This window comes from Xiphophorus couchianus, chromosome 11 (assembly GCF_001444195.1).
Source record: "Xiphophorus couchianus chromosome 11, X_couchianus-1.0, whole genome shotgun sequence".
In the NCBI taxonomy this organism is placed as follows: Eukaryota; Metazoa; Chordata; class Actinopteri; order Cyprinodontiformes; family Poeciliidae; genus Xiphophorus; species Xiphophorus couchianus.
In genome coordinates this window covers 17,602,708-17,616,392 of record NC_040238.1, presented here as the reverse complement: position 1 = coordinate 17,616,392, position 13,685 = coordinate 17,602,708, and the positions used below count along the sequence as shown (strand labels likewise).

General features: G+C 37.6%; 1 protein-coding gene across 3 annotated transcripts in view; it reads left to right on the top strand.

The window, feature by feature from the left end:
* The window catches only part of cxxc5a (CXXC finger protein 5a), a 30,598-nt gene extending 17,223 nt beyond the window's left edge, over window positions 1-13,375 (top strand). For 2 of the 3 annotated variants that reach the window (XM_028032279.1, XM_028032280.1), the window contains exon 3: window positions 12,229-13,375. In XM_028032279.1, coding sequence (XP_027888080.1) covers window positions 12,229-12,273 — 45 coding nt within the window. In that variant the 3' untranslated portion in view covers window positions 12,274-13,375. The remainder of the gene's footprint in view (window positions 1-12,228) is intronic. The other variant, XM_028032281.1, reaches the window with a different exon arrangement.
* The last annotated feature ends 310 nt before the right edge of the window (window positions 13,376-13,685 follow it).

Genomic DNA, 13,685 nt, shown 5'->3' with positions numbered 1-13,685 from the left:
TTGATTGATAACTACAAAGGATTTATAAACAGAAAATACCACAGTTTGCTAATATTAGTTGCCAATAAAGTTAATATCTACAGTACTTCCCATCAGCTGCAAATGAAATGACTATTTTGTTTTTAATCAATCTTGACTTTATTTTAACAAATCAAGTTCAAAACCAAAAGTACTTAGACTGATCCAACCTGAACTCAATAATCGGAACAGAACTTCTTTGTTATGAAATTCATGTTACGACATTTTTATTCTGTTTGTAAAAATAAAGAACCAAGATTCTTAGTTTTCTCAAAAGTTCTTAGTTTTCTTATATTGCTAAAATCACATCTTTTTCTTTCTCATGAATATAACATGGTCTTGTTTTGTGAGGTGTTGTGTGTTTGAGGTTCTTTTAATGTAAAAAGGACTTAACTTAGCCTGAATAATGGATATCTAAAAGGTCCTTAACTCTTAGACTGACTGAGTAAATCAATTTTGTCCAACAGTTAGAAACATGATAAATATATATATATATATATATATATATATATATATATATATTTTTTTTTTTGTTTTACAAATTTTTACTATTACATATGCATAAACGAGATGTTTCACATTTAGCTCTCATCAATGATGAACATTTATTTTCTGGATGGCGACTCATCAAAGTTTATTTGGCGATTTCTAGTTTTGTTAAAGATTCAATCTACCGATACTAATATAACAACAGTAATATTCAGCTTTCTAAAATATCAACTTCCTTCATTCTTAATATTAGTATACTTTTATACTTTTAATTTTAGTAATACTATAAATGTTAAAAAGAGACAGCAATATATAATTTGTCACTTTGTAGCTTTCAGACAAGAAACCTCCTCAGAAGGAGGGTGGGAGAGAGTTTACAATACTACGTTCCCTTTTTAGTGCGGTAAAAATGCTTGAAAAACAATGAAATCTGAGGTATTGCCAGCGATGTATGGCCTTTTTACCAGTTGGCATATATATATATATATATATATATATATATATATATATATATATATGTTTAAAAGTAGTTCATTTTGAAGGCTAGTGGTAGTGGAATGGATCAGAGTTAAGTATCAAATTTAATCCTTTTTTCACTTGGTTTACAAATGGAAAAGGGCTCAATATGCGTGGCCTGAGAAGGACTCATACAGAAGTATACTTCTCATCAGGGGCAGTGAAACTGAAAATTGTTCAATTCCTGTCACTAGCAGATGTCTATTTATATTTAGTACAAAAAAACTGTTGTTGCTTGTAAGTCAGTGTCACGTAATCAACACAAATCTTCAGTACTTCTCAAGCATCCTCAGTGGGTTAAGGTTTTGACGTGGTGATGGAAGTGGAGAATTTGTGTACTAGTATTTTGATTTAGAACCTGTTTGGGTAAATAGTTACTTTACAGTGATTGAGAGAACATGTGAGCCCTGTGGGTTTCTACTGTCCCTGTGACGTACTGCCGATCTGTCGAGGGTGTATCCCGCCTATTGCCGGATGACAGCTGGGAGATGGCAGCTATAGCTGACCTCATTTTTCTGGGCACATACAGTCGCTGATTGTGGACTTGACCAACTAACACAACCTCATATCATAACCCTGTTCACACAAGCTCATACAGTGCAGTGCAATGGGCATCAGGCATGCACTACGTTCACTTACATCAAGAATGTTTTAATGATAGGTCTAGCTCTTCTTGTTTCATTTGTTTTCCTGCAAAGTAACTCTTTGAACAATCATGAAGAGCTATATTTTACCCCCCACAAATTTGGGATAAAACTTGCCAGCTAAAACTTAATGGAAAATGCTTTCCCAGTGAGAGCTATAGCCAGTTAGATTTTTCAGATCTATGAAGTGATGTTTTCCCTTCGAGGTAGTATGTTTTATTTCTACTGCTTTCAATTTTTTACATTAAATCAAAATTTACCAGAAATAATTGCTCATGATGGAGATCTCAAGAGATCCCGATTTCAAACCAGACTCTTCACGAATCATTTGAGTGCCTTGTTGGTTTTGCTGGGGATGAAATGAAGTGCTTTTAAAAAAAGATTTCTCCAAAAAGCTTAAGACTCTTGGATGGGTATTTTGAATGTATATCTGAGTATGATTCAGTCCAGAAATCAACAAAAACCTGAAGGAAAGCTTTAGCTAGCTGCTGTAAGTGGTACTTAATTTGAGGTTTGGAAGTGAAGGCCATTATCTTCCTGAAACTTGGTCATCTGAGCACTGGCCTGCATGTTTTAGCTGTTTGTCCCTCCACCATACCTGATTCAAATAAACAAACTACCTCCTTGACATTTAAACAAATTCAAAAGGAGTCTGACCCAATAGTTTAAGTGAGGTGTGTGGAACAGGGAACTCTGCAGGACATTGGTTCCCAGGGGCCAGCGCTGACATACACTGTTGTGAAATTTTACTTTTAAACTTTGTTGAACCACTTTTGCTTCTGGAATTTACTGGAACCAAACTGAGTTCTTTCTGAAGTTCTACTTTTTTCTAACATTAACGTTTATGACCTTATAGAAATTGTTTCTGTAGCAAAACCTTTTTAAACATGTACCCCCATTTTACATGCGTGTTGGTAACACGCATGACATGGAAAATGTTTTATGTGCTGTACATAAAAAAAGTACATAACAGTTTACTTGTTTCCTCCCTGTGATGCAGCGGCCTAATTCTATTTTATTCTTGTTCTGATCCCCTTGGCCGGTTGAATCTGTTGAAATATGATACATTAGCTTCTGATCAGACCAAAATAAACCTAAATGACCTCCACATTTTCCTCCAGTTGACTATGAATAGATTATAGAAAATTATTTTAAATTGTCAGTTGTCAAAGCGGGTATGGTACGTTCCCAACGAGTATAAGTTGATTCACAGCCATTGCAGCAAACGACACCACTTACTAAAATAAAAAAGTCAGACACCTTCTCAACAACTCCATCTTTATGTAAATATTAATTAGCAAAGCTGTAGCAATCAATTTTGATTGGAAGAAGCAGGAGCTTCTCATCTAAAGACTTTGAATGTCACATAGGTGCAGGTTTTACACATCAGACCATTGCAGTGGAGTTTGGCTAACTGATCAGTCTCTCTGAACAGTTTATGCCGCTTGAGTTACTGCTATGTCAGATTAATCTTTCTGATGTCAAATTGCCTCCACCATTACTGTGAACTGCCACTTGTTTTATTCATAACTCAAAGTAAAACACAACCCAGCTGAGCCAGTACTTTGCTGTACATTTTTTTTGTACTAAGAACTGATCATGAAAAGTTTTAAAATGTTAAACAGTTGCTCATATGAGCATCCCCCACTTTGTTTGGACAACATTTTTTAAGGAATCAGAATATATTGTTGAGTTTTGACATGTGTGTCTCCTGATCTTTACCAATGCTGACTGTAGACATGTCAGACTCTTTTCAAGTCACACATTCAGTGTCAAAGCTTGGGTTCCTTGTGACATCTAAACTTTTTGTTTCCTTTTTTCATCTCAAAATAGTATGTAGAATAAATAACTATAAAATATTAAAAAGAAATTTGGCATGTTTAACTTTGACCTGTCATTGTTTAGGGGCTAGCCTTGACTGCAGCCCTGTGAGTCACTGTTCCGGTTGTTTTAATCTTAGTCATTAGCCTAATGACTAAGGCTGCAGAAATGGCAAATTTGGGTGAGTGGCTATTTTCTTGCAGCCATTTTCTTATAAAGATCAACACACATCGGACTTTCTTAAATTTCTTAAATATTTTGAAGAGTCTCAAAGAGAAATAGGACTCTACTGTACACATCATAATTATGTCAGAAGAAAACAGGAAGTCAATGACTGCAGCATATTCTTTGAAAGCCCAAAAGGATAAAACAGATAGGACAATATGACCAGCCTTCCTGTTATCTGCTAAAAGTCTGAATTTCTTCCAGTCTCAGTCAAACATGCCATGCAAGCTGCAGCAATACAGAAAGACTAACATGCTTTAGCAAGCCATCTTTTGGAGCCAGTGTCCTAATTTAATCGCAAATCACAACATGAATACATGCTGAGTATATATGTTCTATATATATTGTTAGTTGTTGCCAGGTGCTCTTGCTTTCTCTTGCTCATCAAAGCTGTTAGCGGGTACGACGTCATCCGTACAGACATGAGATTCATAGCCAATAAATTAGAAATGTCTAATTCAACTGATTGATTTCGATTACAATTCCGTTTTTACTTATGATTTATGTTTGTATTGTCTTTCAATTTTGGCTTTTTTAAGTGGGATTTGTGCTTCCCATCAGCAGCTTTAGTGCATATCCAGGGTGACTTGGGCACCACCTGCGCCAGAGCAGATCGCCTGGCTCTGGGAGTCACGCTGAACTGCGATGAGCCTCAGCTGCAGTTCAGACAGCCCCTCAGTGTCATGTTCCACTCCAATCAAAGATGGCACAGTACATCCCCGTCTGCTCTGACTATTACACTCTGTGCGTGCTTTCAAAGGGGGCATGATCTCTTATTTGAAATATGCGTTGGTCTAAGTTATCCTGGATAGATTTCACTGCTTTCTTCACATATCTATGTATGCAAACAGTGGACGTGGCACAACATGCACGTGTTTCACCGCATTTGCACGAAACACTTTTTTTATTCCCCTCTTTAGCTGTTTGTTTGTTTCTGGCTACGAGTGCATGTACGTAAGAACACAAGTGCAGTCCAGCGACGACGGTGGCAGCGTGCTTATTTTGGGTGTTGATGGTTTCCATTGAAAGCTCATGGCAGCTCAAAGAAGAGCGTAAAATTGGCAAGTGAGGGGGAGTTAGCATGCTGAGGCCTTTGCCACCTCACCGCTCACTGGCTGAAGATGTCTGGATTTATTCTGGGAATGCTATGTTTGAGAGAAATAAGTGCAAAGGCAGTTCTCTTCTGCTCTGCGTCTGAATACCCTCCAGGGGTGTCAGTCTCAGCAGCGGTGAAAAGAGAGGAAAAGTAAAGGTTTGGAAGTTCTACTCCTCCTTGTTGTTATCTAAATGTCACAAGATTTTTAGGATCCACTGTACTAATGGGTAATATTTAAATATCTTATCAAAAATAAGAGGACCTCAGCTTCTGTAGACTTTGTGAAGCGGCGCTGGTTAAACGTATACACTCGACCCTGCATGTTATTATGCGCAGCCAGCACCTGAAACGTTTTCCTCTGAGACCCACTTTGCCAGCATCAGATGGCGATATGGGAGCAGTATATTCCCTCACTGTCTTCCTTGCCTCCAAGATACCGCACACCAGACAGTCAGGACAGCGGAGACTCATAGAAAGTGACAGGCATGCAGACTGACGCCGAGATGCAAAGATGTGTGGGCAAGTTGCTGGGCAGGCGGAGGGACATGTTGAAGTGGACAAGAGGGAGTTTGGGGGAGGGAACAACGAAGGCAGCCAAGGTGTCACTGCGGACTGACATCCGCATTAACCTATGAAACTTTTAGCTTGAAGAGTTTTCTTTTTTTTTTTGAGGTAGTTCCCAGCAAACATTGTTCACTCCTTACTTTTTTTTTTTTTTTTTTTTACCATTTTCATCAGACTGCAACCACAAATAATATGGTATTTTATTAGGAATGTAATGGATCATAACATGGATCTGTATTAAGACCCTTTTACTTTGATAACCTCAAATAAAATATTGTCCAACCAACTGATCAGTTAGGCATGAAGTCGCTTAATCTCCAGTGAGATTAAGATCCGCATGGTGGCAACATCTGGCTCTGGAAATGTAAACACGTCTTTACTATATTTAGATTCCTTCAGCAACTTTTTATCCAAATAAAACAAGTGACAAATCAGGCCACTTTTACTATGCTGTCGGAAACTTTTATGGCGGCAACACTTACAGTGAGCACTGCCTGCTTCCCAAGCCAGTCGGACACAGTCGTCCATCCTGCAGAATACCGTCACCAGCAGTCAGAGCAGAGGAAACCCATTCCACTCCTTGTCCAGATTGCAAAGAAATCACACATTTGTGGCCACGCTCACTATTCCAACTACTGACTAGCCACTGGGCAGGATTGTGTTTTCCGAGAGAGATGATTTTATACCTGACCATGGCACTGTGTGACAAAAAGCTGTACTGTTTTAAACAATGCCAGAATCCAACTGCTTGGGACTTAGAGAGGCCAGCAATGAGATGGTTTCAGGCAAAATATTGCCTGAACTAAACAAATTTACACTCAAATATCAACATTTGCACAGAAACATAAAAATAGAACCCTAAATAAACTATTTAATTGGTTTATTGGCAAACAAAAAAAGAAGCTTATTTTGGTTTAATTACACTGTTAAAGTGTTCCTTAGACTTGACATGTGATTAATGGACTCAGATGTCAGAGGCTGGAATGGAGGTACTTTAAAAAATTTAAATTGAATAAAATTGATAAAAGCAATGGAGGTACTAGATTTCTTGTATTTATTGACATAGGCATGTCTCTAGCATCCTCTCTGTCATATTTATGCCGAGAGCTATGACAGCCAGCTGATTAATTAGAGGATTAGCTGAAGATTAGTCTGAAATTATTTTGATGATTAGCCTCTTCAGACTCTTTTCTGGACTGAAATGAGCAAAGGCAATTATCTGTTATTTTAGTTCACAAAATCTGATGCTTTTCAACACTGTGTTGCACTGAAGAACCAAAAAACAAACAAAAGTAAGAAAACAAGAAAAACACTGATGTTTTGTTTGACACTTGAATCTCCTAATGAGTGTTTATTGATAGGGATATTCTGAATCAGTATCTTTTGTCTTACACATCAATCAGTCCTTCAAAATTACACATTTGTTAACATCTAATCACAGTCCTATAATTCATTAAAGTCAATGCAATGTACGTAGTTGAAAACACAATAGCTTCAATATGCAGTAAAATAACACATATCAACAGTATTAGTTTCCATTACTTATGTGGCTTTCCACCATTTAACTGACACATCATAGTGCTGCAGCATCTGTTTTTCTTAAAAGAATCTTTTTTTTCCCCAACTTGAGTTTCTGTCGGATAGCCTCCACATGCTACTCCAATGCGGGATTAAAGCAGTTCATAAGGCTACTATGCTGATCCTACAATGCTTCTTTAACTTTTGTTACTAAAGATATGTTTGACTAGAAACATAGAGCTGGTGTTTAACAATCTCATGTCTTGGTTGTGCTGAAGATGTTTTTATTTGAGCAGCTAAAACCAAGACTGATGTTCATATATTTGGTCTCTGCTTTGATATGACTTGTCGATATTTTAGATACTTATCTAGTTACACTTGTCTGGTGACACATTGTGTTCAGTTACCTGTTTCTGAACAACTTCCAACCATGGCTGGAAGTCCACTTTCTGACACACCAATGTCTGTGCTCTAAATCGGAGCGATAAGGAACGGCTCTGCTCCGCTGCGCACTTCTCCGGTGGCGAGGAGCGGAGACGCACACTGTGTAAATACGGAGGTTGCATTAAATGTAGCAGTAACCCAGAGGGGGCCTACCTACAAAGTCATTTTCATTCATTTTCTTAGCAACCAGGGCATGGAGACATAACTCCTGCCTCTCTCAGCAGCATTTTGTTTAAGCATCGAACTGTGGACTTGTAATGAAGTTTCCTGGTGCTCCGAAAGAAACAGGCTCACAGCTGCCCAGATCCTCCCACATATGAGTTTGTTTTATTTGGCCTACTTTGAGTGTAGACTCATCACACAGATCCTGTGAAAATCTCAGTAGAGTTCCGGTAACTCCACATGTTTATGTTTGTGATTTAAAGAGGGAAAATGCTTTTTCTTAAAAACGAACAGCCAAGTTTGTCACAGTTTCTCTTGTTTTGTACTTTCTAATATTGGCTCTAACTAAATGGGCAGGTTTAACCAATAGCTAATTCCTTAATGCCTTACTTGCATGTTCCCTTGTCTTTCACATTTTGAATAAAGCTAAGAGAACTGTATAAATTTGCACCATAAAGAAAAGACTGTCATGGATTGTAAACAAGAAGTTTAATTTCACTCAAATCAAATTGTATGGGAAATTAAAAAAAAAAAGCTGGATATTTTTTATTTTAGTGAATTTCTTAATATTCCCCATTAAATAAACTAAGTAAAGCATGTGATTAAATTTCTTTAAAGGAAATCTTTTACACATTTTTACTAGTGGTGCTAATAAATGTGACAGGCGCTCTTTATCCAAGTCTTTTTTTTTTAAGCAGACATTGTAACATCTCACATTTGCGTCAGCATGTTGAGATGCTTTGAGTTGATTGCGTCTGTTTCCTTATATGTGTTTTGGGAATCCATAGAAAACAATCAGCTGAACACTCAGCTGTGCCCTGAAGCCAAAGCTGAATTAGGAATGGTTTAAACAGGTTTACAGATTCTTGCATCACTTATGCTTTCCTTTATTTGGTTTATTACACGGAAAATGTTTGTGTCACGTGTAAGCCAATGGGTTTGCCTTTATTTGAGACGGGGGGGGGGCACACATCCATCGACTTGTAGTGATTGGCCTCTTCACACCCACAGATCCCATCTGAGTGAACTCTCGCAATCAGTGTTGAGGAAGGATAGGAAGGAGGTTTTCTATTTCTGAAATGCTGCCATAACCCCAGCAACCCCCCCATCCCATTGATTGCACACGCTTGATAATGAGGAAAAACAGCATTACCGCTCAGTCCCAGCCGTGTGTTGTTTTTCCTCCCACACATTACGTCATGGTCGGTCCAGCCCTTACCAGGTTTTTAACATCTGTGGCAGTGCCAGATGTTGCTGTCCTCCAAGTCTCTGCTTAACAGCTGAGCGCAGCAGCAGAAAGGTCACAGTCAAGATGGAGGAGACGCTGCTGCAATATGTCGGTAGTTAACCTCGGGGTCGTTTGTGTTAAAAATGGTTTTCTTAAGACACATAGGCTGAAAGCTTGAGTAGCTTTCAGATGTTAATTGTAGGTTTAATTACTAAAATAATCATGTTATCTATAAATCTTTTTGAGTTTTTGTCTTCCTGTAGCTAGCTAGTGTTCAATATTTTTGATCAAAACAAGAGGCTTTTATTGACAGTCATTGGATGGGAAAGAGGATGTTCAAGCAAGGTTCTGAGGGTCTTGAAAGTAGACCCTATACATGGCATGCCCGCTCTACCTCTACATCGCACGGCACTCTGTTATTTTAATATTATTAGATATTGTGATGAGAAATAGTTGTAGATCGACTCACATGTTCCCTACTCGTCACTGTCAGTTAATTTTCTTGGTCCGTGAAAGACCATCCATCCGGGCAAATGTGTTATTTGCAAACAGGGCTTAACTGTATCTCTTGAAATATATTAATCTACTAAGTACTATATCTAAGCAGTCCTGTATGATCGCAATATCACTTATATTGATTTTGTGATGATGATTGTTCAACAAAAAAAACTTCTTCTTATTGACGCTACCCTTTCGGATATAATCATATGATAAGGTTTGTTTTGTGTGTCAGACCAAAATATCCATCCTAACAAGAAAATGGTTGAAGTTTAATCGCCAGGAACTGTTCAGTCTCTGGATCTGCGACTGTAATAATTGTTTTTGTTTATAACATTTCGGAACCTGAATTTCTTACTTCTTTGATATTAATACAATCCTAAATCAGACATTAAAACCACCTTCCCCTTCAACATGCAGATAATTTAACAAAAACTTGATACCTTTTAGTGTTTTAATCAGCTGTATTTACTAGAAAAAGAGACATCTCAGTCAAACCACTAGTGCATACTTTAGACAGTATTGGAAATAAAAATGTAACCCTTTTGCAGGTAAGTAACCATCAGTGTACAGCTAACTTTGCTAAGAAATTTAATGTGGAGCCTGCACCTTGTTGCCACAAATTTTCATGTCCATGTGAAAAAACAATAGTGGTCACAAAAGATCAACCCTGACCTAAGTGCAAATGAATGATTTAAATTAGCCTGAAAAGTAACTAAGGCAGATGTTGTTTTTGCCTGAACTAATTTGAACTAATTCCTTTGTGGAAAACACAATTTTACAGACTGTATAAGAAAGCTGAACGAAGCTACACCAAAAACTTTAGTCCGATTATGTCAGTGGTAGCCGCTCTTCAGTATTATTTTTTTATACCTCCGTTTGACTTAAACAGCAGCAGTGAAGACAGAAACATGACAATAAGATCTTCTTTCATTTCATTTAAATAATAGTACAGTATTTGTGTTTCTACTCATTGTTTGGATGGTTCTTTATTTTTAAAAAAATCTCTGTTGGTGAGTGTTGAGGGAAAATTGAGCCTGATTCCAGCATATATGAGAATTTCACTTGAACAGTCTCACTGTTTGGTGTGATTTCGGGGGTGTATTGCGCGAGTCAGTTAACGTGCCACTGTGTGTGGAGGTGTGTGACTGCACTTGAATACATATTGGTTTCGATGTGAGAGTGTGTGTGGGTGCGTAAATGTTTGCCGAGCTTCTGCCCCTCACTCCCTCCCCAACCCTCCATCGCTGCCACCGCCGCCTCACTCCAGGCAGTTCTGGCAAACGGAAGAATCCGTGCTGCAGAATAGAGGCGTGCTTTGCAGGACGCCAGCCACGTTCTGGCTCCCGGGACCCGAGCTGCTCTCTATCTCCTGACTGGCAGGCTGCTGCTGAGCCCTGCAGCTGCATGCATGTGTGCCACTCCTGCTCAGTGCAGTCAGACACGCTGATAACCACAGCAACAGGGGGGTGGAGGGTCCGTTTTGGTGGGGGGGTGGTGCAAAGCAACATCGCCATTCACGATGGTGTGGGAGGGCAATGTGTGTGGCGGCTAAATAATAAATGTGACGTATTGGGTTTTCTGTGAGCTGAGGCCTGTTCCTCCTCTGGTGCTGAGGGCAGTAATGTAGAGATTTCCCTCATGCTGCTAACCAAGGGTCAAACTCTGAAATAGAACCACTACTGAGCGAATTACTTAATATTCAGTTTATTAGCTGATTGACATCCATATTTTAGGTCACCAGAAGTTTTCCGGAGAGGTTTTGTCTTTCATAACTTTACAGTTGAAAACCCAATCTTTCGTCCTGTTATATTAACTTAGCAAAACAACTGATAAGATTACTTTAAATATGCTTTCTACATTAATAGTAGTTAGTAGCAGCAACTATCTTACTTGCTGTAAACACTGTCTTGTAGTGGTTTTAATTTGGATGACAAAAAATTTAATAGAATCAATGACAGGACATTTAAACTCATATAATTCAAGATGGGAGACCAATGAAGACCATTTATGTCTAAAGCCAACTTCTGATTCAAAAATACAAGTACATAAAAGCACTATTTTTTTAAAACCTGGTTGGAAAATTTACAGCATTCGATTAGTAACAGTTGTGGAAAGATTGTAGAGATTCAATATGGAACCTCACAGTTATAAAAATCTGACTAGTATTCAAAATAATTTTCTAACTCTTTTTTCCTTCCTCCCTGTCATGAACCAACTGTTGTATTTGTATGGAGAACAAATATATATATCTAACAATTCCCTGGAAAACCGATAACTTTGGGGTTCACATTTTAAACAACCCTATTAATTTTTAGTGCAATTAGCAATAGGAAAACAATAATCCCTGTATGTAGTCCATAACAAATATAGTTCATTATATTCAGTCTTAAATTTCAATAATCCGCTGACATGTCCAAATCCACCATATTCCATGACACACTGAAGACGAACATACACAAATGCATTCTGTTCTTCTGTTGTATGTGGCAAATCACACCCTCTAGTTTAGTCTGAATTAACAGCAGATTCCAATATAAAAATGTGGTTTATAATATGGCACCAATATGGGTTACTTTTTAAAAAAAAAAGAACTCCTCACACCATTATTTCTACCTCTTAATTCATTCATCCCTCTACCTTTATTTCTTCTAAAAATGTTACTATTCCTTCTTATTTGTAGTTGATTCATGTAATTCTTTGCTAATGATGTGTATTTTATTACTCGTTTAAACTGTATACTCTGAGTTTTATTCTTCATTTTTTTTCTCATGTAGTAAAGACAGAGATTAATTTTCAAGTTATTTTATTGTCTATTATGCATTGATATGTATGTGTGTTTGTGTAAAATGTATGCAAGATGTGGACATTTTTAAGCTTAAAAGGAAGTTGTGTATTTGAGGCTAATATCTGCAAACAGACACAGAAAAGTGTTAACAACTACTTATTCTTTCTTGCCCCCTCTCTTCTCTCTCCTCTCCTTTGTTGTCTTCTGTTTCTCCAAGAAGGTGATGCTTCCTACAGGAGCAGCGTTCCGGTGGTTCCAGTAGGGCTCCTCCTCCGCTCCTTTCCCAAAGCTCTGCCATCAAGTGCAATGCCAACTCCTGGATTGACTCCGGAACAGACACTGGTTAATAAGCAAACTAGCAATGAATAAAATTCTATATATATATATATATAAAAAAAAACAAACAAACAAAAACAAAGCAGAAAAAAACAAACAATCGGATTATGGATGCACCTACTTATTCCTTGAACCAAAAATGAAGCGTAAAAGAAAAGCATCTATGGCAACTTCTCATTCCCTTTTTCTATGTTTCCATTTTTCATACCTTTTTGTCCTTTTCCCAGCTGGATTTTTTTCTCTTTTTTGGTTTCTGTCTCTTAAACACGGAACTGCTCATTGCCAGAAACAGAAATAACGGACAGATGGTGGACAATCAACTAATTTCTGTGTTTGGTGTTAATGTTGTTCATGTGTGAAAAGATTCGGTACTTGTGTAGAGAATGTAAATTTACAGCTATATTTTAAAGCTAGCGGCTAATGGCAAACATCGTAACTCTTCACTGTTATGTTACCTAAACCCTTGTCTAGTTTATGGTTAAGTTTGTTGAAGATGGAGGCAGAAAGTGATTTAAAATGTGACGCTGTCAAGTTCAGAGTGAAATGAAAGTGAATATTATTGCTGGGCAAAACTCTCTGAGTTTAAGCCATCACTACTGTAATCTCCTTAATGAGCTCTCCTCTGCATTTCCAAACTTTTCCTTTCTTGTAAGACTGGCAGCCTTATGTTACTGTGGCCCTACTGAGCATGTGCCAGTACTGCTCAGGGCAATAGCACCAAGCAACAGCACTTGCTCTAAGTCTACCCTACTGAATGCACTGAAAAAGTTGCATTTCTTTTGTTTGTTTTTTTGTAATTGTTGGTTTATTTGTTAAATTTTCATGAGATTTTTTTTTTTTGTTAAGTTGCTGGGTAGCTGCAGCTTTTGAGAAAAACAAATAACTCAATCTTTGTATTTGTTTAGGAAATTCGACTGGTTTTGTGAATAAAAGGAATGCATGTATTTGTGTCGAACTTTACAATTCTGAAGTTTGGTCTGATTGTCTGTTTGCATGTTTTTTTTTATAAAATGAAATTTTCCACGGGTTATGAAAAATGTTTTCCTTTGTTTTATAATTAGATGGCATGAGACGAAGAAAAAAAAAAACCTAATCCTTACCCCCCAAAACTCTTAAAAAGCAAATGAAAGATGGTGGTTACAGAGATCACCGTCATGTTCCATTTTGCTGCCTGTGTTATCTTCCTACACTGGAATGATGGAGCCTTGCTGTGCTAAAATGTAACCAAAATGATTTAAAAGATGTTTGAATAAGAACAAGTTTGATTGCCGTGTTTCTTCAGAGTGCATGAAAACCTTGCGAAAATCCTCCTAAATCTCATTTATTGTCAATGATTTT